Source organism: Saccopteryx bilineata, chromosome 4 (assembly GCF_036850765.1).
Source record: "Saccopteryx bilineata isolate mSacBil1 chromosome 4, mSacBil1_pri_phased_curated, whole genome shotgun sequence".
NCBI lineage: Eukaryota > Metazoa > Chordata > Mammalia > Chiroptera > Emballonuridae > Saccopteryx > Saccopteryx bilineata.
This window is the reverse complement of record NC_089493.1, coordinates 45,139,778-45,166,726: the sequence shown is the minus strand read 5'-3', so window position 1 is coordinate 45,166,726 and position 26,949 is coordinate 45,139,778. Positions and strand designations below refer to the sequence as shown.

The 26,949-nt window shown below is 40.2% G+C and overlaps 1 protein-coding gene and 1 pseudogene across 6 annotated transcripts in view; both read left to right on the top strand.

Annotated features, from left to right (window-relative positions):
- Positions 1-20,249, top strand: part of LOC136335213 (suppressor of cytokine signaling 4-like) — a 41,087-nt gene extending 20,838 nt beyond the window's left edge. For 3 of the 6 annotated variants that reach the window (XM_066276344.1, XM_066276340.1, XM_066276335.1), the window contains one exon: positions 17,704-17,884. In XM_066276344.1, coding sequence (XP_066132441.1) covers positions 17,704-17,750 — 47 coding nt within the window. In that variant the 3' untranslated portion in view covers positions 17,751-17,884. Of the gene's footprint in view, positions 1-14,227; positions 14,330-17,703 lie in introns of all 6 variants that reach the window. The other 3 variants (XR_010731286.1, XM_066276343.1, XM_066276339.1) reach the window with 3 other exon arrangements.
- On the top strand, positions 1,166-2,429 carry LOC136333870 (cyclic AMP-dependent transcription factor ATF-4 pseudogene; annotated as a pseudogene).
- Positions 20,250-26,949: the final 6,700 nt, after the last annotated feature.

Genomic DNA, 26,949 nt, shown 5'->3' with positions numbered 1-26,949 from the left:
CCAGGCAAGCCTGGGGTTTCGAACCGGCAACTTCAGCATTCCAGGTCGACACTTTATCCACTGCGCCACCACAGGTCAGGCTACTTTCAAATTTTTTAACTTTTTCTGCTAATTACCTTCCTTTTTTTTTTTTTTTTTTTTTTTTACAGTGACAGGGAGAGGGACAGATAGGGACAGACAGACAGGAATGGAGAGAGATGAGAAGCATCAATCATTAGTTTTTTGTTGCAACACCTTAGTTTTTCATTGATTGCTTTCTCATGTGCCTTGACTGTACTGCTGCAGCAGACCAAGTAACCCCTTGCTCGAGCCAGTGACCTTGGGTCCAAGCTGGTGAGCTTTTTGCTCAAACCAGATGAGCCACGCTTAAGCTGGCGACCTCAGGGTCTCGAACCTGGGTCCTCTGCATCCCAGTCTGACGCTCTATCCATTGTGCCACCACCCGGTCAGGCTACCTTTATATTTCTAAATAATATGTTTATATTTTGCTTTCTTGATTCATCAATTATTAGACATTATCTGTTGAGTTCTTACGATAGATGAGGATTTACCTCTCTTTTAGTCTCCTGCTCTTACTTTTATTACATTTAGTTATATCACAGTTTGGGTGAATATTTAAGTATCATTCACTGCTGAGCCATGTAATTCATAATTCTGTTTTCTTTCTTGTATAATGTTCAATTTTTTTTTCAAGATTTTTAGTGATTGGAGAGAGTGAGAGAAAGACAGGATAGGCGGAGCAGGAAGCATCAACTCGCAATTGCTTCTCCTCTGTGCCTTGATTGGGCAGGGCTGGGGTCTCCAACCAGTGACCTCAGCATTCCAGGTCGACACTCTATCCACTGCTCCACCACAGGTCAGGCATGTTAGACTTTAACCAGTAATTACCCAATTCTGCATTTCTCCTGCTTCCATCAGCTGACGTAGAGTCCCTCTGCCAGAGTGTCCCTTCCCTCCTCCGCTCCCCCAGGTCCGCAGCTGCCATGGCGCATTAGAGGCAGCATTGGCCTTGGCAGCGGCAGTAGCGGGACCTCCTGGCTCACCATGGCTGAAGCCATAGACAGCGCTTTTCACAGCATCCAGCAGAGGCACTGCTATAACCGACAAAGACACCTTCAAATTAAGCACATTCCTTGATTCCAGCAAAACCCCACAACATGACCAAATGAGCTTCCTGAGCAGCGAGGTGTTGGTAGGGGACTTGATGTCCCCATTCCACCCGGCGTGGTTGGGGGCTAAACAAAGCCTAAGTTTCTGAGGACTATCTGGAGGTGGCCAAGCACTTCAAACCTCATGGGTTCTCCAGCAGCAAGGCTAAGGCAGGCTCAGATGAATGAATGGCTTGTAGGTGAGTGGGTTGGCCAATACCTCAAACAAGGGAAAGGAGGATGCCAGGATACCTTCTCTGGGACAGGTTGGATGGTGGAGAAAATGGATTTCAAGGAATTTGACTTTGATACCCTGTTCAGTTTAAATGACCTGGAAGCCATGCCCAATGAGTTTTTGGCCATTTTGGATGACACGTGTGATCTCTTTGACCTGCTAAACCAGGATATTAATAAAGAACCATCCCCCACTCCAGACAGATAACCCAATTGGCTATCTTCCAGAAAGTTTACCAAAAACTGACCAGGTTGCCTCCTTCACCTTCCTGCAACCTCTTTCTCTTTCACCAGGGACCCGGTCCTCAATTCCAGATCATTCCTTTAGTTTAGAGCTGGACATTGACATTTATATTTCTGAAGGAGATTGGAAATCAGATTCCACTGTTTATATTGCCGTAATGAGTAAGGAGGAGAATGCCACCTCGGACAATGATAGTGGCATCTGTATGAGCCCTGAGTCCTATCTGGGCTCTCTCCAAAATAGTTCCTCTACCTCCAAGGCCTCTCCAAATAGGAGCCCGCTGTCTGCAGGTGCCCTCTATGGCTCTGCCCACCCCGAACCCTATTACCCTACTGGAGAAGAGGTGGTAGCAACAAAAGTAGAAGGTGTAAAACTAGATAAAAAGCTGAAAAAAAGAGCAGGACAAGACAGCAGCCACTAGGTACTGCCAGAAAAAGAGGGCAGAGCAGGAGACCCTCACAGAGGAATGGAAAGATCTGGAAAAGAGAAATGAGGCTCGGAAAGAAGGCAGATTCCTTGGCCAAGGAGATACATTATCTGGTAGAGTTGATGGAAGAGTTCCACAGGCAAGGGGAAAACAAGGGGACCCTAGTTAGGGTAGTCAGTGTGTGCTTGCACATAGGAGGATGTGCTGGAGTTGTATGTTGTAATAAGTTATTTTGTAGTGAAAAAAAACAAATTACCCAATTCTTTTTACATTGCTTTCTTATTTTCTCAGTTGAATTTTCCAAAAGTCAATTGTTTCTTTTTTCTTAAGATCTTCCACCCTGGAGCCTTATGTCCTTGTGTGGTTATGTGAATGACTTGATCTCCAGCAGCTCTTGATACCCTGTTGCCCGGAGACCTCCCTTCCTCATCATCTCCAGAATTCACTTTTCCTCTCTCCTATGTTTTCTTGTTTCCTGTGTTGCTTCCTTTGTTTTGGCTTTACACCCTAATTTTAAAAGAGCACATTGTCCAATATGAGGTAAAATTGTTGATGTTTTATACATCTGAGTTTTTCTTTATTTTTATCCTCATGTTTGGTTGGTTTTCTCTTCAAGGTTGGAAACTAGCCTGTAGCTTCCAGTGATACTGTTGAGAAACCAAATGCCATTCTTTTGTGTGTGTGATTTTTCTCTCTCAAGAAGACTTTAGTGGCGAGGGGCTACTTTTATTTACATATTTTATTCTATTGTGGTAAGTACACTTTATATGAGATTTACCCTCTTAAAAGCATACAGAATAATAGTGTTGCCTATAAGGTAGGAAGACTAGTATCTCCTTATCTCAGGGGCTCTAACATTTTAGAATAATGTAACTTTATGTATATTTCCCCCCACGTTGTTTGGTGCTCTTTCAATATAGAGACTGATGTCCTTCGGTTCTGGAATATTTTCTAATATAGTTTCTTTGATCATTTTTCCCCTCCATATTACTATTTTCTGTGAAATGTCTGTATTGATCCTTTATTTAGATTGAAGCAGTGATTTTTTTTTTTTTTTTTTACATTTTATTTATTCATTTTAGAGTGAGAGAGACAGAGAGAGAAGGGAGGGAGGAGCAGAAAGGATCAACTCCCATATGTGCCTTGACCAGGGAAGCCCAGGGTTTTGAACCAGCAACCTCAGTGTTCCAGGTCGAGAAGCAGTGATTTTTAAAACAAAGAAAGCAAAACTAGAACATCTTAAATTTTTAATCCTTTCTTTACAGGTTACTTAGACCACTTTTGTTTTTTTTGTTTGTTTGTTTGTTTTATTACAGAGACAGAGAGTCAGAGAGAGGGATAGACAGACAGGAACAGAGAGATGAGAAGCATCAATAATCATTAGTTTTTCGTTGTGCGTGGCAACTTCTTAGTTGTTCATTGATTGCTTTCTCATATGTGCCTTGACCGCGGGCCTTCAGCACACTGAGTATACCCTTGCTGGAGCCAGCAACCCTGGGTCCAAGCTGGTGAGCTTTTTTGCTCAAGCCAGATGAGCCTATGCTCAAGCTGGCAACCTCGGGGTCTCGAACCTGGGTCCTTCCACATCCCAGTCCAACGCTCTATCCACTGCGCCACCGCCTGGTCAGGCAGACCACTTTTGATTTAAAAAAACTGCAGGAAATAACTGCCACCAGCGAACGCAGGCGGTGGCACGTGTCTGTTTTCCACAGCCCTGCATAGTGGGGTATCTGACTGCACTGCTGGGGTCTGTGCTCGCTCTCGCTGGAATCAGTCGCGGCAGGTTTTAGTCCACAGGTCGCTTTTCCCCGTATTTCTTTGTGAACTCTTCAGCATTCTTACAAAACTTTTTATGGTCCTTGGAGTATTCTTCAGCTAAGTCAGCCCGAAGCGGGTGATCGGGCTGTGGGTCGTTCACCAGTGCTATGAGGGACTGGATTACTTGGTCAGTCTTGGTTGCTGGCTTCCAGTTTTCAGCACTAATTACTGGAAACAGACCTGCCCCTTTTCGTCGATGTTGGGTGTGTAAAGCTAGTGGCCACGGCCACCATCACTGCCGCCTGGCCCATGCAGGTTTGCATATGATTCGGACAGTTGGTAAAGAAACAATGGAGACAAGAACTTGTGGGCCCTTAGCTTTAATCCTAGCTTGCACCCGGTGGGCAAGTAAAAGCACACACTGGGTTCCAAAATCCACTCACTCTGTGCTCAAAAAGCTACTGACTCATCCGAGTTTCCTAGAATCTAAGGTTTCTAGCTCACCAGCCTTATTCACCTCTGTTCTCCATCTCCTTCTCTCTGCACAAACTGCACGAACTGGTTTCTCCTTCAGTACTCTGCCATCTTGGCTGCTTTTCCTGGCCTCCTCCACTTGGCCTTTACTGCTCTCCTACAGCATGGGCTCCTCCTAGAATGTAATCACTCTTCTCCCGGAACAACGTGATCTCTCTTCCTTTTAAAACCTTATGGCGCGAAAGCCCTCCCCCAACACACATTAATATAATCACAACCATCCCAAGCAAGAAGGGCAACTAATATTATCACCTGGGCGACAGGCTTCCACGTGGGCAGCGCCATCTTTTTTTTTTTTTTATTTTTTTTTTTATTCATTTTTTTTTTTTAGAGAGGAGAGAGAGAGGGAGAGAGAGAGAGAAAGAGAGACAGAGAGAAGGGGGGAGGAGCTGGAAGCATCAACTCCCATATGTGCCTTGACTAGGCAAGCCCAGGGTTTCGAACCGGCGACCTCAGCATTCCAGGTCGACGCTTTATCCACTGCGCCACCACAGGTCAGGCGGCAGCGCCATCTTTAACAAACGGAGCATAATATATTTTATCTGCCCAACAATCCACCCCTATGCTCACTTTACTACCCACAATCCACACCACTGGCATCCTTGTACAAGGATATTAGGCACATTACACAAATTACAAATACATCACAAATCATACAATTTCAACAATTACAAAGGTACATTTCACCAGTCTCTGAGCACTTTGCCAAAAGTGCAAAATGTCCTCGGCCTTCTTTCTAGCCATGGGAAAAGCTTCCAGCAAAGCTACCTCCCACCCCCATCAGGGTATTTCACAATGTCCAAAATCTGTAAATCCATCCAACAAAGGAGCCGGTACCCACTTCAGTCATAGTCCAGGAAATCAGTCCACGCACATGGGGCCTAGGCACCCTCCTCATCCCTGCAGTCCTGGCAGGTCTTACACTGTCCCAAAGAGGAGCACGTGGCAATGGCAGTTAGCATTTCCATCTCTGCTGTAGAGAACATCCACCCCTATGTCCCAAAATAGCAGGCCCTGGCCAGTTGGCTCAGTGGTAGAGCGTTGGCCTGGCATGCAGGAGTCCCGGGTTCGATTCCCAGCCAGGGCACACAGGAGAAGCACCCATCTGCTTCTCCACCCCTCCCCCCTCCTTCCTCTCTGTCTCTCTCTTCCCCTCCCGCAGCCAAGGCTCCATTGGGGCAAAGTTGGCCTGGGCGGTGAGGATGGCTCCATGGCCTCTGCCTCAGGCGCTAGAATGGCTCTGGTTGCAACAGAGTGATGCCCCAGATGGGCAGAGCATAGCCCCCTGGTTGTCATGCCGGGTGGATCCCAGTCGGGCGCATGTAGGAGTCTGACTGCCTCCCCGTTTCCAACTTCGGAAAAATACAAAAAAAATAATTAATTAATTTTTAAAAAATCGCAGACCTACCAGGGGTGTAGTAGGTACTCCTTGCTGCCTGGTCAAGGCATGTACAGGAAGCAGCTACTATGAGTTGAAGCTTCCCCTCCCCTTTCTCTCCTTCTCCTCTCTAAAATCAATAAACAAAATTAAAAAAAAAAAAAAGAAAGACGTTCACTTAAGCCATTTTCAAACCAGATAACTATTTCTTTTCTTATTAGAAAAAAACAACTGTTTTCACTTCAAGGGGAAATCAAGTTATAGTACTCATTTAAAAATTTAGTAATGGAAAGCAGCAGTTGCAACTAAAGGAAACATTAGAATCACTGGAAGATTTTATGGGAGACTTGGTTGTGTTTTAAGGCAGAGAAAAGTTGAAGTAGGCCCTGGTAAAGGTGGGAAATGTTATCAAGAATAGAGGTAGAAAAAAATAAAAAAATAAAAAAAATAAAAAAAAAAAAAACCAAAAAAAAACAAAAAAAAAAAGAATAGAGGTAGAGCCTGACCTGTGGTGGTGCAGTGGATAAAGTGTCGACCTGGAAATGCTGAGGTCGCCGGTTCGAAACCCTGGGCTTGCCTGGTCACGGCACATATGGGAGTTGATGCTTCCTGCTCCTCCCCCCTTCTCTCTCTCTCTCTCTCTTTCTCTCTCTCCTCTAAAGTGAATAAATAAATAAAAAAAATTAAAAAAAAAAAAGAATAGAGGTAGAGAACTTAGCTGTGATCATAGAAATGAAGGAAGAAATGACACAATGTAGAGGTAGCAGGGAGGGAAAATGGAGGTCACACCCAGTGGAATAAAACTGGTCATATATCTAATGCTATTTTGGTATTTTTCTAGAAGGTAAAAGCAGGCATTTCAAACGTTAGATAGGTTCTTTTACATTATTGTGCTGAGTAAAAGTGTTGAAGTTATGTAGTATTAAGAAAAATTACCTGCCTTGTGCCTTTTTTATTTTATCTTGAAAAAGATATTCAAGTATAAGCTCTTAAGCAGTAATAAGTGTCTCTTCTAATCAGTGACCTCATTTTCTTCAGCCTACTTTGTTACTTCTGTTTATTTTTGTTCAGTGGAATTTAGTCTGTGAACTACCAAAGCTTACTGTTGGATATACATAATTTTGGTGTACTAAGTGATGATGTTTCTTTCAAAATAAGATTTTAAAATATTTTTCCCTATGGACTTTAAATGATTATATTCAATATATCTGCACGCTTACTACATCAAAATAGTAAGTATAATCACTAGTGCTATTCAGTGTTTAGAAAGGGGGTATTTTATATGGTAAATCTGTATCATTAGTTCACCCTTTTAAGCATGTAACAATTATATTTGCCATTGCAAATGCTTGTTTCAAAATCTTACTTGAAAAGAATTCAAGTGGCTCTAAACATTTACTATATTTTCCATGTATAAGACGCACCTTAATTTTGGGGCCTGAAATGTGAAAAACAAAGTATTACATAAAGATACTGAACTCAAGTTTTATTCATCATAAAATTCATACAACTCCTCATCACTGTCAAAACTCCCATCCATTATCTTGTCCTCATCTGTGTCTGATGACAAATCACTGTCTTCAACAATGAGCGCAAAAACAAGCATGAAAAAGTGGGAAATGCAAGTAAAAAAATCTACAACCACTGTATAAGACGCACCCAGTTTTTAGACCCCAAATTTTTTTGGAAGGTGTGCGTCTTATACGTGGGGAAATACAGTACTTGAGTGCTAAGATTGTTAATGTTCCTCTGATATAATCAGAAATTTAATCAGAATCAGAATGTCACATGTGATTGATTTTCTTACTCACAAAATTCAACTTTAATTTCAAAACATTTGAAATTATGAGCTCTTCCCCTCAATTCTAGACTTAAATCTTATTCTATGTAAGAATAGTTAAGTAGCCTGACCAGGTGGTGGCATAGTGGACAGAGCATTGGCCTAGGAGGCTGCGGACCCAGGTTTGAAACCCCATAGTTGCTGGCTTGAGAAAGGGTCACTGGCTCTGCAGAAGCCCCCCAGTCAAGGCACATATGAGAAGCAATCAATGAACAACTAAGGTGCTGCAGCTATCAATCGATGCTTCTCATCTCCCTTCTGGTCTGTCTGCCTCTCTGTTTCTCTGTGTCTCACTCGCCAAAAAAAAAAAAAGTTAAGTAAATTACATCTATGACCAATCATTAGTATCAGACTTAATAAAACTCAATATTTCATATTGTAAATTTTAGTATACCTAGCCAATTTCATAGGAAAGGCACTGTCCTATAGAAATTTATCCTCTTGTTTGTCAGAATTAGCAAGAATATACGTGTGTGTGTGTGTGTGTGTGTGTAATACAACATCTTTGTCCGATTCTGTGTTTTCCTAAAACTGCCTATACTGATAGGCAGTTACTGAAATGAGTTGACAAAACTGCATTGGGATTCTGAGTTTTGTCAACCGTGAAAGTCTTAACTTGAGCATTAAAAATGAATCAGATATGTTAGTCACGGATGCATAGTACATTGCCCATTTCCCCAGGTACCATAATAGCCATATATTAGAGAATTGATGCTTTCTTCATTAGGTGGCTTATAGGACTCATGGTTTTAATACATTATCATCAATACACTTACACTGTGTGCCAACCTCTGTAGTGATACTGGATAAAAAGAAAGTGACATAGAGTCGCTGAATTCCAGAAGATCACTACCATGTCAAAGTTCTTAACTTCAGTTTGCATCTAACTGGCGTGACTTTTCCCCCAAAGCTTGTGGCAGCAAATATCACCACTCCAACTGCAAAAAATTCATCATTGGCCTGACCAGGCGGTTGTGCAGTGGATAGAGAGTCGGACTGAGATGCGGAGGATCCAGGTTCGAGACCCCGAGGTCGCCAACTTGAGTATGGGTTCATCTGGTTTGAGCAAAGCTCACCAGCTTGGACCCAAGGTCACTGGCTTGAACAAGGGGTTACTCAGTCTGCTGTAGTCCAACAGTCCAGGCACATGTGAGAAAGCAATCAATGAACAACTAAAGTGCCACAATGAAAAATTGTTGATTCTTATCTCTGTCCCTCCCTGTCTGTCTGTCACTATCTATCCTTCTCTTTGACTATCTCTCTGTCTCTGTCAAAAAAAAAAAAATTTATCATTGGTGGAGAACTTGTTATTAGGAGCTTGACCGAGATAAATTTCTTCAACACTTACTTAGTTTTTCCCCAACCTAAGGGTAGATAAAGAAGCTCTATGCCTGTCCTACTTTGGAAAGGAAAATAACTAGCCAACTCTAATCAAATAGACTCCTCTAAAATTTGTGTTTCTCAACACCAGGGCCTCTGAATCCCAAGGACCTAGTAAGTCATAATGGGTCTCAGACTTACTCGTCTTCCCCTCTCCATCCCTTAGTTTCTTTCTCTCTTTCATTCCTACTCTTTTCTTTCCTCCTTCTTTCCCTCCCTACCTCCCTCTTTTATTTATGTCTTTTCATTTTTACATTTCAAAACTTCAGTGGATATTTTACATTTTCCTGTGAGAAGTAAAGCTAAAAAAAATATTTTGGGGGGTGCTGGAATTTAATAACACAGGTTATTGCAGAGGGATCTGAAATATATGTGGCTATTATTTGTGTCTTTTGTAAAGAAAAGTTAGAATTCATTCCCCAAAAAAGAACTGCATTGGGAATGCTTGTGTGGCATTTGTACTATTCAGTGGTAATTATTTACAGGGGTCCTCGGGTTACAACACAGTTTCTTTCCTATGACAGTGACGTAACCTGAATTTTGGTGTGAGTCGAAACACACCCTAGCCTAAATCACTTACCTATCCTAACACAGTTGTTAAATCACAGTCTATAACATAAAGACATAACAAAGCCACAGAAAACGGAACAGGACATAAATATACTATACTACACTAACAGAAAGAATTATAAAAATGTGTGTAAAATAAATTCCTTACCTTTATTCCTGTGGTTGGCTTGCACATTGAAGGGGCTTTGCAAGGTGGGAGAGAGTGACCTATTGGGAGGAGGAAGCTGGAGAGCCTGGAGAACCTGCAGAAGGTGCTGGAGATACTGAGTCAGGTGAATCAGGATTACCTAAGGAACATGCAGGAAACACTGGAGATGATTCTACCTGTACGAAGGTTTTGTGGGAGTGAGCATCATAAACTCGAAACGTCATAGGTCAAGACTGTTGTAACACGAGGAACCCCTGTATTTAATAAATTCTTAGTAGCTATATAACTTAAGACTGTTCACATTTTTGGTCAATAAGGAGTAAGGGAACTATATAGGGTAGTAGCCTTCCAATACCAGCTTATAGATTTCGATCTCTTACATTGAATTCACTGATCTGCCATGAATTTTTCTAAAAAATAAAGGGAAAGGAGATAGGCATAAGATGTACCTCAAGACGAGAAATTATTTACATTTTTTTCCCACCTCCCTACTTTACCACCATAACCCCCGTGCCTCCTCCTTTGACTGTAATGTACAAAATAAAATAAAAATGTGCCGTTCTCTGCACTTTTCTCTCAATCTAGTGAGATTTTTTCTTTCTGGCAACTGTCATCATTTTGGCTCAAATAAATTCATAAAATATTCACTTGGCTTGAACATTTCTTATGTTAACACAACAAACATGAAAACAAATATTTTTTTTTGAAAATAAATATTTTTTAACAAGTTTTTAATTTTATTTTTTTACAAAGACAGAGAGTTAGAGAGAGGGATAGACAGGGACAGATAGATGAGAAGCATCAATCATTAGTTTTTTGTTGCACGTTGCAACACCTTAGTTGTTCATTGATTGCTTTCTCATATGTGCCTTGACCGCGGGCCTTCAGCAAACCGAGTAATCACTTGCTCGAGCCAGCGACCTTGGGTCCAAGCTGGTGAGCTTTTGCTCAAACCAGGTGAGCCTGCACTCAAGCTGGCGACCTCGGGGTCTCGAACCTGGGTCTTTTGCATCCCGGTTCAATGCTCTATCCACTGCGCCACCGCCTGGTCAGGCAGAAACAAATATTTTTGAGCATTTGCTGTTTGCGGAATATATTTTTTTACATTTTTTTAAATTAACTTTAATGGGGTGATATTGATAAATCAGGGTACATATGTTCAGAGAAAACATCTCTAGGTTATTTTGACAATTGATGATGCTGCATTCCCATCACTCAAAATCCACTTGTCTTCCATCACCTTCTAACTGGTTTTCTTTGTGCCCCTCCCCTTCCCCAACCCCCTCTCTCTCCTCCTTCCACTCCGTAACCCCCACACTGTTGTCCATGTCTCTGAGTCTCCTTTTTATGTCACACCTATGTATGGAATTGTATAGTTCTTAGTTTTTTCTGATTTACTTATTTTGCTCAGTATAATGTTATCAAGGTCAGTCCATGTTGTTGTAAATGATCCGATGTCATCATTTCTTATGGCTGAGTAGTATTCCATAGTATATATGTACCACTGCCTTTTAATCCACTTGTCCACTGATGGACACTTGGACTGTTTCCAGATCTTCGCTATTGTGAACAATGCTGCCATAAACATGGGGGTGCATTTCTTCTTTTGAAACAGTGCTATGGTGTTCTTGGGGTATATTTCTAAAAATGGGATAGCTGGGTCAAAAATTAGTTCGATTTTTAATTTTTTGAGGAATCTCCATACTGTTTTCCACAGTTGCTGCACCAATCTGCATTCCCACCAGCAGTGCAGGAGGGTTCCCTTTTCTCCACATCCTGGCCAGCACTTATCATGTGTTGTTTTGTTAATGAGCGCCATTCTGACTGGTGTGAGGTGATATCTCATTGTGGTTTTAATTTGCATTTCTCTAATGATTAGTGATGTTGAGCATTTTTTTATATGCCTATTGGCCATCTTTATGTCCTCTTTGGAGAAGTGTCTATTCATTTCTTTTGCCCATTTTTTGATTGGATTGTTTGTCTTCCTGGTATTGAGTTTTACGAGTTCTTTATAAATTTTGGTTATTAACCCCTTATCAGATGTATTGTCAAATATGTTTTCCCATTGTGTAGTTTGTCTTTTTATTCTGTTCTTATTGTCTTTAGCTGCGCAAAAGCTTTTTAGTTTGATATAGTCCCATTTGTTTATCCTGTCTTTTATTTCACTTGCTCATGGAGATAAATAGGAAAATATATTGCTGTGAGAGATATCAGAGAGCTTACTGCCTATGTTTTCTTCTAAGATGCTTATGGTTTTACAGCTTACATTTAAGTCTTTTATCCATTTTGAGTTTATTTTTGTGAATGGTGTAAGTTGGTGGTCTAGTTTCCTTTTTTTGCAGGTAGCTGTCGGATTTTCCCAACACCATTTGTTGAAGAGGCTGTCTTTACTCCATTGTATGCTCTTACCTCCTTTGTCAAATATCAGTTGTCCATAAAGGTGTGGGTTTATTTCTGACTTCTCTGTTCTGTTCCATTGATCTATATGCCTGTTCTTATGCCAGTACCAGGCTGTTTTGAGTACAATAGCCTTGTAGTATAATTGGATATCCGAAAGTATGATAGCTCCCACTTTATTCTTCCTTTTCAAGATTGCTGAGGCTATTCGTGTTCTCTTTTGGTTCCATATAAATTTTTGTAATATGTGTTTTATATCTTTGAAGGAAGTCATTGGTATTTTAATCAGTATTGCATTGAATTTATAAATTGTTTTGGGTAATATAGACATTTTAATGATGTTTATTCTTCCTAACCATGAGCACGGTATATGCTTCCACTTGTTTGTATCTTCCCTTATTTCTTTTATCAATGTTTTTTAATTTTCCAAGTACAAGTCTATAATCTCCCTGGTTAAATTTATTCCTAGGTACTATATTTTTTTTGGTTGCAATGGTGAAGGGGATTGCTTCCTTAATTTCTCTTTATGACAGTTCATAGTGTATAAAAGTGCCTCTGATTTTTGAGTATTAATTTTATATCCTGCGATCTTGCTGAATTCACTTATCAGGTCCAGTAGTTTTTTGACTGAGACTTTAAAGTTTTCTATATACAATATCATATCATCTGCAAATAATGATAGCTTTACTTCTTCTTTTCCAATTTGGATGCCTTTTATTTCTTTTTCTTGTCTGATTGCTTTGGCTAGGACTTCCAGAACTATGTTGAATAAGAGTGGTAAAAGGGGGCACCCCTGCCTTATTCCTGATCTTAAGGGGATTGATTTTTTTTTTTACATGGACAGAGTGAAAGTCAGAGAGAGGGATAGACAGACAAGAACGAAGAGAGATAAGAAGCATCAATCATCAGTTTTTCATTGCAACACCTTAGTTGTACACTGATTGCTTTCTTACATGTGCCTTGACGACAGGCATTCAGCAGACCAAGTAACCCCTTGCTCGAGCCAGCGACCCTGAGTCCAACCGAGCTGGGGAGCTTTTTGCTCAAGCCAGATGAGCCTGCGCTCAAGCTGGTGACCTTGGGGTCTTGAACCTGGGGTCTTCTGCATCCCAGTCCAACGCTCTATTTACTGCGCCACCGCCTGGTAAGGCTCTTAAGGGGGTTTCTTTTAATTTTTGCCCATTGAGTATGATGTTGGCTGTGGGTTTGTCATAGATGTCCTTTATAATGTTGAGGTATGTTACCTGTATTCTCACTTTGCTGAGAGTTTTTTTTTTTAATAATAACCTCTATTATTTTTTAAATTTTATTTATTTATTATTTATTTTTTACAGAGACAGAGAGTGAGTCAGAGAGAGGGATAGACAGGGACAGACAGACAGGAACGGAGAGAGATGAGAAGCATCATCATTAGTTTTTCATTGCGCGTTGCAACATCTTAGTTGTTCATTGATTGCTTTCTCACATGTGCCTTGACCGCGGGCCTTCAGCAGACCGAGGAACCCCTTGCTGGAGCCAGCGACCTTGGGTCCAAGCTGGTGAGCCTCGCTCAAACCAGATGAGCCCGCACTCAAGCTGGCGACCTCGGGGTCTCGAACCTGGGTCCTTCTGCATCCCAGTCTGACGCTCTATCCACTGCGCCACCACCAGGTCAGGCACTTTGCTGAGAGTTTTGATCATGAATGGGTGCTGGATTTTATCAAATGCTTTTTCTGCATCTATTGAAATTGTCATGTGGTTTTTCTCTTTCCTTTTGTTTACGTGAAGAATCACATTGATTGATTTGCAAATATTGAACCAGCCTTGCCTCCCAAGAATAAATCCCACTTGATCATGGTGTATGATTTTTTTCATATATTGCTGAATCTGGTTTGCTAATATTTTGTTGAGGATTTTAATTTTTTTTTTATTCATTTTAGAGAGGACAGAGAGAGAGAGAGAGAGAGAGGAGAGACAGAGAGAGAGAAGGAGGGGAGGAGCTGGAAGCATCAACTCCCATATGTGCCTTGACCAGGCAAGCCCAGGGTTTCAAACCGGTGACCTTAGGATTTCCAGGTTGACGCTTCATCCACTGCGCCACCACAGGTCAGGCATTGTTGAGGATTTTAGCATTTAAATTCATAAGGGATATTGGCCTATAATTTTCTTTCTTTGTGTTGTCTTTGCCAGGTTTTGGAATCAGAATTATGCTCGCCTCAAAAAAGGAGCTTGGGGCCTGACCAAGCGGTGGCGCAGTGGATAGAGCGTCGGGCTGGGATGCAAAAAACCCAGGTTCAAGACCCCGAGGTCACGAGCTTGAGCTCGGGCTCATCTGGCTTGAGCAAAAAGCTCACCAGCCTGACCTGTGGTGGCGCAGTGGATAAAGCGTCAACCTGGAAACTCTGAGGTTGCCAGTTCAAAACCCTGGGCTTGCCTGGTCAAGGCACATATGGGAGTTGATGCTTCCTGCTCCTCCCCCCTTCTATCTCTCTCTCTCTCCCCCCCTCTCTATAATGAATAAATAAAATCTTTTAAAAAAAAAAAAAGAGTTATCTGTTTCAAAAAAAAAAAAAAGCTCACCAGCTTGGACCCAAGGTCACTGGCTCCAGCAAGGGGTTACTCGGTTTGCTGAAGGCCTGCAGTCAAGGCACATATGAGAAAGCAATCAGTGAACAACTAAGAAGTCACAACGCGCAAAGAAAAACTAATGATTGATGCTTCTCATCTCTTCGTTCTTGTCTGTCTGTCCCTGTCTATCCCTCTCTCTGACTCTCTCTCTGTCTCTGTAATTAAAAAAAAAAAAGGAACTTGGAAGTCTTCCTTCCTCTTGAATTTTTTGAAAGAGCTTGAGAAGGATAGGAGTTAGTTCTTCTTTGAATATTTGGTAGAATTCACTTGTGAAGCCATCAGGCCCAGGACTTTTCTTTTTTGGGAGTTTTTTGATAACTGTTTCTATTTCATTTGTTGTAATTGTTCTGTTTAGGTTTTCTGATTCTTCTAGATTAATTTTTGGAAGATTATATGTTTCAAGGAATTTGTCCATTTCATCTAGGTTGTCTAGTTTTTTGGCATACAGTTCTTCATAGTATTTTCTTACAATATTTTGTATTTCTGTTGTGTCAGTTGTTATTTCTCCACTCTCATTTCTAATTTTATTTATTTGAGTCCTCTCTCTTCTTTTCTAGGTCAGTCTGGTTAGAGGTTCATTGATCTTGTTTACCTTTTCAAAGAACCAGCTCCTGGTTTCATTGATCCTCTGTATTGTTTCTTTAGCCTCTATGTCATTTATTTCCGCTCTGATCTTTATTATTTCCTTCCTTCTACTACCTCTGGGCTTTACTTCCTTTTCTTTTTCTAGTTCTTTTCGATGCAGGGTCAATTTGTTTATTTGAGCTTTTTCTAGCTTATTAAGGTATGCCTGTAACACTATAAACTTCCATCTCAGGACTGCTTTTGCTGTGTCCCATAAATTCTGAGTTGATGTATGCTCATTATTGTTTGTTTCTAAGAATTTTTTTATTTCTTCTTTGATCTCATTGTTAACCCATTCGTTATTTAATAACGTGCTATTTAGTTTCCAAGTGTTTGAGTATTTTTCAGTTTTTCTGTTGTGGTTGATTTCTAGTCTCATGCCATTGTGATCAGAGAAAGTGCTAAATATGATTTCAATGTTCTTAAATTTGTTGAGACCGCTTTTGTGCCCTAACTGTGGTCTATCCTAGAAAATGTACCATGAGCATTTGAAAAGAATGTATATTCTGCTGCTTTAGGGTGAAAGGTTCTTAAGATATCTGTTAAATTGAGTTATCTAGTATGTCCTTTAAGCCTGCTGTTTCTTTGTTAATTTTCTTTCTTGAGGATCTATCTAGTGATGTTAGTGGGGTATTGAAATCCCCTACTATTATAGTATTGCTGTTGATCTTGCCCTTTAAATCCATCAAAGTCTGCTTTATATATTTAGGTGCTTCTATATTAGGTGCATACAGATTTATAATGGTTATATTTTCCTGTTGGATTGCTCCCTTTATCATTATGTAGTGACCTTCTTTATCCCTTACTATAGCCTTTGTTTTAAAGTCCATTTTGTCTGATATAAGTATTGCTACTCCAGCTTTTTTTTCATTTCCATTTCCGTGAAATATTTTTTTCCATCTTTTTATCCTCAATCTATGTGCATCTTTTGTTTTAAGGTGTGTCTCTTATAGGCAGCATATGTATGGGTCCTGTTTTCTTATCCATGCAGCTACCCTATGTCTTTTGATTGGATCATTTAATCCATTTACATTTAAGGTTATTATTGATATGTAGTTGTTTATTGCCATTTTATTCTTTAAAACTGTATTCCTCTTTTGCAATATTCTTTTTCCCCTTTGATCTGTTTACAACAGGCCCCTTAGCATTTCTTGCAGCATTGGTTTGGTTGTAGTGAATTCCTTGAGTTTTTTTTTGTCTGGAAAGCTTTTTATTTCTCCTTCAATTTTAAACGATAACCTTGCTGGTTGTAGGCTCTTGTTCTGTGTTACTTTGAATATTTATTGCCATTCCCTTCTGGCCCCAAGTGTTTCTGTTGAGAAGTCGGAAGTCATCCTTATGGAGGCTCCTTTGTAGGTGATAGCCTTTTTTTCTCTAGCAGTTTTTAACATCTTCTCTTTATCACTTGGTATTTTAATTATAATGCATCTTGGGGTAGATTTCTTTGGGTTTCTCTTTAGTGGAGTTCTCTGTGCTTCTTGAACATGTGAGACGTTTTCCTGCCTTAATTTAGGGAAGTTTTCAGCTATGATATGTTTGAACAATATCTCTATTCCTTGTTCTTTCTCTTCTTCAGGAACCCCTATGATGCAGTTGTTATTTCTCTTCATGTTGTCACAGAGTTCTCTTAGATTTTCCTCAAACTTTTTGAGTCTCTTTTCTTTTTTCTGCTCTGCTTCCATGCCTTCATTTTTTGTCCTCTAACACACTGATTTGATTCTCAGCTTCATCCTTCCTGCTTTTAATTCCTTCCATTGTGTTCTTAATTTCTGATATTGTATTTGTCATTTCTGACTGATGCTTTTTTATTATTTCAATGTCCTTTTTTATATTTGCTATCTCTTTATTTCGGTGTTTGTAATGACCATCTATTGTTGTTCTAAGATCTTTGAGCATCCTAACAATCATTATTTTAAACTCTGCATCTGGTAATTTGGTTATAGCTGACTCATTCAGGTCCTTTTCTGGGAATTTCTCTTGATTAATTTCTGTTGCATTTCTTTGCTTTCTCATTTTGTCTGTGTAAAAGAAGGTTTCGGCCACTGGAATCCACTGGGTGTGGCCTCTGTGTTCCCTAGGTGTGGTCTTTCTTCAGGCCCCCCACCCTCTCTGCTGTTGCTGCGTAGGGCGTTCGGGTATATATTCACATTTTGAGCATATATTTTGGATAATGAAGGAGGCTTGCCTTTTACCAATTCACATTAAAATACTGTGGGAATTACTTATGGGAAAGTAACTTAGATTCTTGACTCCATGGAACTATGAAATTATTAGTATATGGTGAAGCACTTTATTTGAATATCCCATCTTCTTCATGTACTAATTATGCTTTTTCATCTTGGGTCTAAATGGGGCCTAATATGTAAACTATACAGTATAAATGACAAATGATTAATGATGTTTTCCCTCCTTAGGTACATCCAGAAAGTACCCAGAAGAAACTTCCTGCCAGAAAAACTGAAAATGCAGTATTTATAACACTGGAATTTTTGGATAAGTTATTAAAATGGCAGAAAATAGTGAAAGTAATAGTAAAACTTTAGATGTCAGGCCCAAAACTAGTCGGAGTAGAAGTGCTGACAGAAAGGACGGTTATATATGGAGTGGAAAGAAGTTATCTTGGTCAAAAAAGAGTGAAAGTTGTTCAGATGCTGAAACAGTAAATGCAGCAGAGAAAACTGAAGTTCCTTTACAGAGCCAAGAAAGAAAGCACAGCTGTTCATCCATTGAGCTGGATTTAGATCATTCCTGCGGGCATAGATTTTTGGGCCGATCTCTTAAACAGAAACTTCAAGATGCTGTGGGGCAGTGTTTCCCAATAAAGAATTGTAGTAGTCGGCACTCTTCAGGGCTTCCATCTAAAAGGAAAATTCATATCAGTGAACTCATGTTAGATAAGTGTCCTTTCCCACCTCGATCAGATCTAGCCTTTAGGTGGCATTTTATTAAACGACACACTGCTCCTATCAATCCCAAATCAGATGAATTGGTAAGCACAGACCTGTTTCAGAATGAATTGAGGGATGATCAGCTAAAACAAAGAAGAAACATGGAAGATGAAGCAAACTGTTTCTCGCATACCAGTGTTCAGCCCTGTGTGGTAACTACCAACAATGCTTCTTGTAGAGATGGTCCTATGACTGGCTCTGTGATGAACCTGGTTTCAAATAACAGTACAGAAGATAGTGATATGGATTCAGATGATGAAATTATAACACTTTGCACAAGTTCCAGGAAAAGAAACAAACCCAAATGGGAAATGGATGAAGAAATCCTGCAGTTGGAAGCAACTCCTAAGTACCACACCCAAGTTGATTATGTCCACTGTCTTGTACCAGACCTCCTTCAGATCAATAACAATCCATGTTACTGGGGAGTAATGGATAAATATGCAGCTGAAGCTCTACTAGAAGGAAAACCAGAGGGTACCTTTTTACTTCGAGACTCAGCACAGGAAGATTATTTATTCTCTGTCAGTTTTAGACGCTATAGTTGTTCTCTTCATGCTAGAATTGAACAGTGGAATCATAACTTTAGCTTTGATGCACATGATCCTTGTGTCTTCCATTCTCCTGACATTACTGGGCTCCTAGAACACTATAAGAACCCAACTGCTTGTATGTTCTTTGAACCACTTTTATCCACTCCTTTAATTCGGACTTTCCCCTTTTCCCTGCAGCATATATGCAGAACAGTTATTTGTAACTGTACAACTTATGATGGCATTGATGGCCTTCCAATTCCCTCTTCTATGAAATTATATCTGAAGGAATATCACTATAAATCAAAAGTTAGAGTACTCAGGATTGATGCACCAGAACAGCAATGCTAGGTAAAGGGTAGGAACACAGGAACTTAATATTTTATTTTTTCTAATGCTACTTTGAATTTCTCTACAAATTAGAGTCCAAAATAAACTTCTGCCCTAAATTTTGCTTCCCAGGTCAGTTTATTTTCTTAAGATACGTTAATTGTTTAAAGTTACACACTAACAATGGATATTTTTGATCAAGTGTTTGCTTTTTGTTTTTATCATATAGAGTAGGGATAGTCAACCTTTTTATACCTACCTCCCACTTTTGTATATCTGTTAGTAGTAAAATTTTCTAAAACACCACCGGTTCCACAGTAATGGTAAGTTATGAAGTAGGGAAGTAACTTTACTTTATAAATTTAAAAGACAGAGTTACAGCAAGGTAAAGCATATAATAATAATTACTTACCAAGTACTTTATATTGGATTTTCGTTAAGTTTGGCAGAATAAATCTTTATAAAACAACTTAGTATAGTTAAATCTATCTTTTTAGTTATACTTTGGTTGCTCTGCTATTGCCCACCATAAAGCTGGAATGCCCAGTAGTGGGCGGGAGGGACCAGGTTAACTACCAACCTGGTATATAGAGTGTATACTTTTTCTTTCTTTTCTTAATTTTCATATGAAACAGGGATATTTAAAATTTGGTAGGCATTATAAACACAGTTAATCTGTATTTTAATTTTCTTTCAAAATAATTCTATGTCCATTCCTACATATAAAATGCTTTGTTAGCCAATTACATTGGTGTTCCTATACATAAAATATGGCTTCCCATCCCTCTTTTTCAGAGTTGTTTTAAAGGTCTTCAGTAAAGCTGAGTGTTGTAATTCACAACTCATACTAATGTAATTGACTTTTGTAATTTACTAATTGGGATGTTAAAGATGACAAAATGGCTTACAATCAAACTTGATGTGTTTTTATTTTAATTTAACTATAAAGCAGGATGGCTAAATTTAATTAATCTGATCAGTAAGAATCAAATGAGAACGTGATATTTTTGGAAGTGAATTTATTCTACAAAGTGGATGGTCATTTGTTATGCCTTGAATTGCTTTCTCTTGAAACCTGGAAGAGTTACCATTTCAGAACATGAAGTTCCTTTCTTGCTGGGAGCCTTAAAAATACTGATATCGGCCCTGGCCGGTTGGCTCAGTGGTAGAGTGTCGGCCTGGCGTGCAGAAGTCCCGGGTTCGATTCCCTGCCAGGGCACACAGGAGAAGCGCCCATTTGCTTCTCCACCCCTCCCCCTCTTCTTCCTCTCTTGTCTCTCTCTTCCCCTCCCGCAGCCAAGGCTCCATTGGAGCAAAGATGGCCCGGGCGCTCGGGATGGCTCCTCGGCCTCTGCCCCAGGCGCTAGAGTGGCTCTGGTCGCAACAGAGCGACACCCCAGAGGGGCAGAGCATCGCCCCCTGGTGGGCGTGCCGGGTGGATCCCAGTCGGGCGCATGCGGGAGTCTGTCTGTCTCTCCCCATTTCCAGCTTCAGAAAAATACAAAAAAAAAATACTGATATCACAGTAACTAGTAGTTATAAAATACTAAAGCAACTGTGGGGTTTTCTGTGTTTACTTCTGAACTATTGCCTCTACTTAGCTCCTTTATAAAAACTCTGAGCCTATTATTTGGGGAGTTGCCACAGTTTATGAACAGCCATAAAATTTCATTGTTCCTTTAAGTAGTTTTTCATCATTTTAAGTTGAGCTTGAGTAAACATTCAAGAAGTAAACGTAGAGCTTACTACTGTATTCAGAAAGCTTAATATTGTTTCTTCAGGTTCCAAATATCCCTATTTTCATAATTAACATGTCTTTATTGTAACTTCAAGAAAAGTAAAACATTTTTTTTTTAATTTATTCATTTTAGAGAGAGAGGAGACACAGAGAGAGAGAAGTGGGGGAGGAGCTGGAAGCATCAACTCCCATATGTGCCTTGACCAGGCAAGCCCAGCGTTTCGAACCGGCGACCTCAGCATTTCCAGGTCAACGCTTTATCCACTGCGCCACCACAGATCAGGCAAGTAAAACATTTTAAGAGCTATATGGATATGCCATACTGAACAGTACTGGTCAACAGGTGTCATATTTTAAACTTACTAACCCAAGAACAGGAAAGCATTCTTAGAAACATCATTATCCCCAATATAAGAGAAGTGATGGATAGTCTATCCATCCTCTCTTTTTAAAACACTCAGTGAATAATAAATTTCCAAGACAGTTGTTTCTTCTGATGAGCTGTTTACCCCTTTGTAAATTGCCATTATTTTTGATATTATAGTAATTAATTTCCTGATGCTAGTTAAGCTCTAGTAGGATACTGCTTATTACCTGTGTTGAAAGAAATTTGACTTAAATTTCCAAGTTAGAAGAGGTTTTTCTTTTTTTTTAAATTTATTTATTTTTTACAGAGACAGAGAGTGAGTCAGAGAGAGGGATAGACAGAGACAGACAGACAGACAGGAACGGAGAGAGATGAGAAGCATCAATCATTAGTTTTTCTTTTTTTAAATTTTTATTTATTTATTTATTTATTCATTTTTTTAGGGAGGAGAGGGAGAGATAGAGAGAGAGAGAGGAGAGACAGAGAGAGAGAAGGGGGGGAGGAGCTGGAAGCATCAACTCTCATATGTGCCTTGACCAGGCAAGCCCAGGGTTTCGAACCGACGACCTCAGCATTTCCAGGTCGACGCTTTATCCACTGCGCCACCACAGGTCAGGCAATCATTAGTTTTTCATTGTGCGTTGCAACACCTTAGTTGTTCATTGATTGCTTTCTCATATGTGCCTTGACCGCGGGCCTTCAGCAGACCGAGTAACCCCTTGCTGGAGCCAGTGACCTTGGGTTCAAGCTGGTGGGCTTTTTTTTTTTTTTCATTTTTCTGAAGCTGGAAACAGGGAGAGACAGTCAGACTCCCGCATGCGCCCGACCGGGATCCACCCGGCACGCCCACCAGGGGCGACGCTCTGCCCACCAGGGGGCGATGCTCTGCCCATCCTGGGCGTCGCCATGTTGCGACCAGAGCCACTCTAGCGCCTGAGGCAGAGGCCACAGAGCCATCCCCAGCGCCCGGGCCATCTTTGCTCCAATGGAGCCTTGGCTGCGGGAGGGGAAGAGAGAGACAGAGAGGAAAGCGCAGCGGAGGGGTGGAGAAGCAAATGGGTGCTTCTCCTGTGTGCCCTGGCCGGGAATCAAACCCGGGTCCTCCGCACGCTAGGCCGACGCTCTACCGCTGAGCCAACCGGCCAGGGCCCAAGCTGGTGGGCTTTTGCTCAAACCAGATGAGCCCACACTCAAGCTGGTGACCTCGGGGTCTCGAACCCGGGTCTTCTGCATCCCAGTCCGACGCTCTATCCACTGCGCCACCACCTGGTCAGGCAACAGGTGTTTCTTAGGTGTCATTGCTTTTATGTTGAAGTAATGTTTCTCTTTCCTACAGTTCTGCAGCTAATATAAAGATGGGATTTTTCAATAATAGTGTAAAAATAACTTTTTAGCAATTATCACAAAATTAAACCAAGAAAATGTGTTCCCATTATCTTCTAGCATTTCTTTTTCTCGGTGATCTCACAATTGTCTTGATTCCAATGAAGCGTAGCTACTAGAATAGCACCTCTTTTAGCAGTGATGAGGCTCAGGATCTCAACACCAGTATCAGCATAAATATCTCTTCTACAGATGATATTTTCCTTTTAGAAAACGAAAGTTTCTTACTACCTCATCTTTGTTATGGCACTTTTGTAGATCACTGAGAAGCTTATCTAATTTACCAATATAACGTTCCTAGCCTGACCAGGTGGTGGCGCAGTGGATAGAGCGTCAGACTGGGATGTGGAGGACCCGTGTTCGAGACCCCGAGGTCACCAGCTTGAGCGCGGGCTCATCTGGTTTGAGCAAAAGCTCACCAGCTTGGACCCATGGTCACTGGCTCGAACAAGGGGTTACTTGGTTTGCTGAAGGCCCGCAGTCAAGGCACATATGAGAAAGCAGTCAATGAACAACTAAAGTGTCGCAATGCGCAATGAAAAACTGATGATTGATGCTTCTCATCTCTCTTTATTCCTGTCTGTCTGTCCCTGTCTATCCCTCTCTCTGACTGTCTCTGTAAAAAAAAAGAAAGAATATATATATATACATATATATGTGTGTGTGTGTGTGTGTGTGTGTGTGTGTATATATGAAACGCTCCTAAATATTCATCTTTGGTTAAAGAAAACGAATAGTATGATAAGACTCCACGTATGACTATAATTTTTATCAGAATTTGATAATGAGACTTTCTGTTTCTATGAAACACTTATTTTAAATATTTTACTTTAAAAATAACTTTCTATCAGTACAGAAAAATTTAAGAGATAACACACTAACAGCAATTTTGTCCAAAGGTAATTTTATATAATTTCTTTGTAAAATGAAAGAATTACGGTGTCTTTTAAAATGGTAAAAATTGGTGTTTATATAAAAATCAAGATCTAAGCAGCTTTTAATATAGTCAAACTAGTTGTTTGTGATGTATTTTCTCTGCCTTTCTTATTTCTCAATTTCAAGATATTAATAGCTGTTAACATTTTCAAAATACTGCCAGATATATAGTGTTGAAATAGATTATCTATAACAGGGTTCGGGAACCTATGGCTCGTGAGCCAGATGTAGCTCTTTTGATGGCTGCATCTGGCTTACAGACAAACTTTAATTAAAAAAAATAATGTTAGCCTGACCTGTGGTGGCGCAGTGGATAAAGCATCGACCTGGAAATGCTGAGGTCGCCGGTTCGAAACCCTGGGCTTGCCTGGTCAAGGCACATATGGGAGTTGATGCTTCCAGCTCCTCCCCCCTTCTCTCTCTCTCTGTCTCTCTCTCCTCTCTCTCCCTCTCTGCCTCTCTCCCTCTCTCTGTCCTCTCTAAAAATGAATAAAAATAAATAAAAAGCATAACAAAAAAAAAATAATAATGTTAAAAATATAAAACATTCTCATGTATTACAATCCATTCATTTCCTACCGCTCATGTTCATGGTTGCGGATGGCTGGAGCCAATCACAGCTGTCTTCCGGACAACACCAAATTTTTATTGGATAATGCGTAACATACATGGGTTGTTGTATGGCTCTCACGGAATTACATTTTAAAATATGTGGTGTTCATGGCTCTCTCAGCCAAAAAGGTTCCCAACCCCTGATCTATAATAAATGAGAGCAGGGCAGAGACTCTCTTACTCTGAAATGGTTTGTACTCTCCCTTTGTTATTTGCTACGGTAAAAAGAAATCTGGAAAGTAGAAATATAAAGATTTGAGAAAGAAATTGTTTACCATGAAGAAAAAAAAAAGAATAATAAATAATTTTTTAAAGCATTTAGAGATCAGAATTTAGAAAGGTCAATCCCTTTCTCAATTACTTTATGAGACTATATTGGGAAAAGCAAGCAACATTCAGAAACGAACTCATTTTAAAATGTAATTATGGCCTATATAAGAAAAATGAGTAAGTTTTGAGAACAATGGGAAGATATCAATATGTTTAAATATAAATTTTGTAACTCTAAGACAGTGTGACAATTTGAAAAGTAAATTCTAGAGTTGAGAAAGCATTCAGCATGGTGGAAATGTGTAGAGCTTATTGGTAAGAGAGGAAGAAGCTAAAAGTAACAAGATAAAATATTAAAATTAAGAATTTAGGCATTACCTCAGGGAAAAGCCTTGACAGTGGAAGGGAACTACTTAATCGCTAATAGCTAGTCTGGACTAGACACTTAACTGCGCTTTGGGAGTCATCCTGCACTAGTCAGGAAATAAACTTGACTTTTCTATTTCTCTCTGAAGCTTTTCAGGACATTAACCCTCTTTTTTGAACCTACAGCATCTTGATTCATACTATGATTCTGAAAATATGTTGATGGATATTTTTAGGTTTCTTGAGCATTTTTGTATTAAAAATTGTGTGTAATCTTTCTGTAATCATGCCATTCACTTAAATAATTCATAAAGGGCCTGACCAGGCGGTGGCGCAGTGGATAGAGCATCAGACTGGGATGCAGAGGACCCTGGTTCGAGACCCCGAGGTCGCCAGATTGAGCACAGGCTCATCTGGTTTGAGCCAAAGCCTACCAGCTTGAACCCAAGGTCGCTGGGTCCAACAAGGGGTTACTCGGTCTGCTGAAGGCCTGCGGTCAAGGCACATATGAGAAAGCAATCAATGAACAACTAAGGTGTTGCAACGCAAAATGAAAAACTAATGATTGATGCTTCTCATCTCTCTCCGTTCCTGTCTGTCCCTGTCTGTCCCTCTTGTCTGACTCACTCTCTGGCTCTGTAAAAAATACATAAATAAATAAATAAAATTTAAAAAAAAATTCATAAAGGGAATGGTTTAATTTAAAGGAAGACCTAATAGAAAGAAGATTAAAGGAAGCTTTTAATCAGCCTGTGGCTAGATTTATTGATTTGGTGATCAGACCTGTGTTCTTTCCTCAGTTTCGGCTGATGGCAAACTGTGGTCAAAGAATGGCTTTCCGTTAAAGTTTTGACTGCTCATTATAAATAATACAAAGAATGTCTTAGAAATTAGAATCCTTTAAAAAAGTAGAGCAAATATGTCAATTAAGACTCATACTATTGTACAAATTCCATTTCTTTTTATAAGAAAAACACAATCCATTATCATTTATTCATGAGCCAAAGCCATTAAGATAAATCAAGTTATCAGCTTCCTGCTTTTGAAGTTTGGATCATTTTATAGATCCACATAATAGAGAGCTTCCTTCCAATGAAACAGAAACCTTGAGACCTAACTCATGAATATATGCTTAGTTTTCATTAAAAGTATTTTTTGTCACTTTTAGCTGTAGTCAAATCACTTATGTATTGATTTTGGTAGAGCAAATTTCATAGGGAAGTAGACTTATAATAATTATAAGATTCCTGGAGATGACACAAGGAAAACTGCTGAAATTTAAAATAGCCTGGTGTTAGGTAATTTAATGCCCAAATGAATAAAAGATTTTAAGTCAAACAGATTGTTTCTACTTTGGGAAGAAAGTCTTTACAAGTTTGGTTTTAATATAATCAGCTTTACATTCATTTTTATTTCTGAAGATTAAACAGCACAAAGTTTGTTTTTTATGGCCTACTAGAGAATGAGCAACACTACAGGAATCTGTCTATACTATTGTAATACATTAAGATATTGGACACAAAATGGAAGTAACTTTTTCAAATGCATTGGTTTCAAAGTAGAAATGTAGACCAATTGATATAACCCAATGGAAAGGCATTTGGGGCACATATATCTTCTTTAATTTTTAAATTGTGAATAGGTTACTCAATGCTAAACCTGTCATCATTTCCTAGCATATAAAATGTAGATAATAATGCCTGTCACTTGACTTCTGGAGGTTAATTCTTCAATTAAGAGGTGACCCTTGGCCCTGGCCGGTTGGCTCAGCGGTAGAGCGTTGGACTGGCGTGCGAGGGACCCAGGTTCGATTCCCGGCCAGGGCACAAAGGAGAAGCGCCCATTTGCTTCTCCACCCCCTCCCCTCCTTCCTCTCTGTCTCTCTCTTCCCCTCCTGCAGCCAAGGCTCCATTAGAGCAAAGATGGCCTCTGCCCCAGGCGCTAGAGTGGCTCTGGTCACAGCAGAGCGACGCCCCCAGAGGGGCAGAGTATCGCCCCCTGGTGGGCAGAGTATCGCCCCCTGGTGGGCGTGCCAGGTGGATCCCGGTGGGGCGCATGCGGGAGTCTGTCTGACTGTCTCCTCGTTTCCAGCTTCAGAAAAATATATATATATAAAAAAAGAGGTGACCCTTGGACCCTGGCCGGTTTGCTCAGTGGTAGAGTGTTGGCCTGGTGTG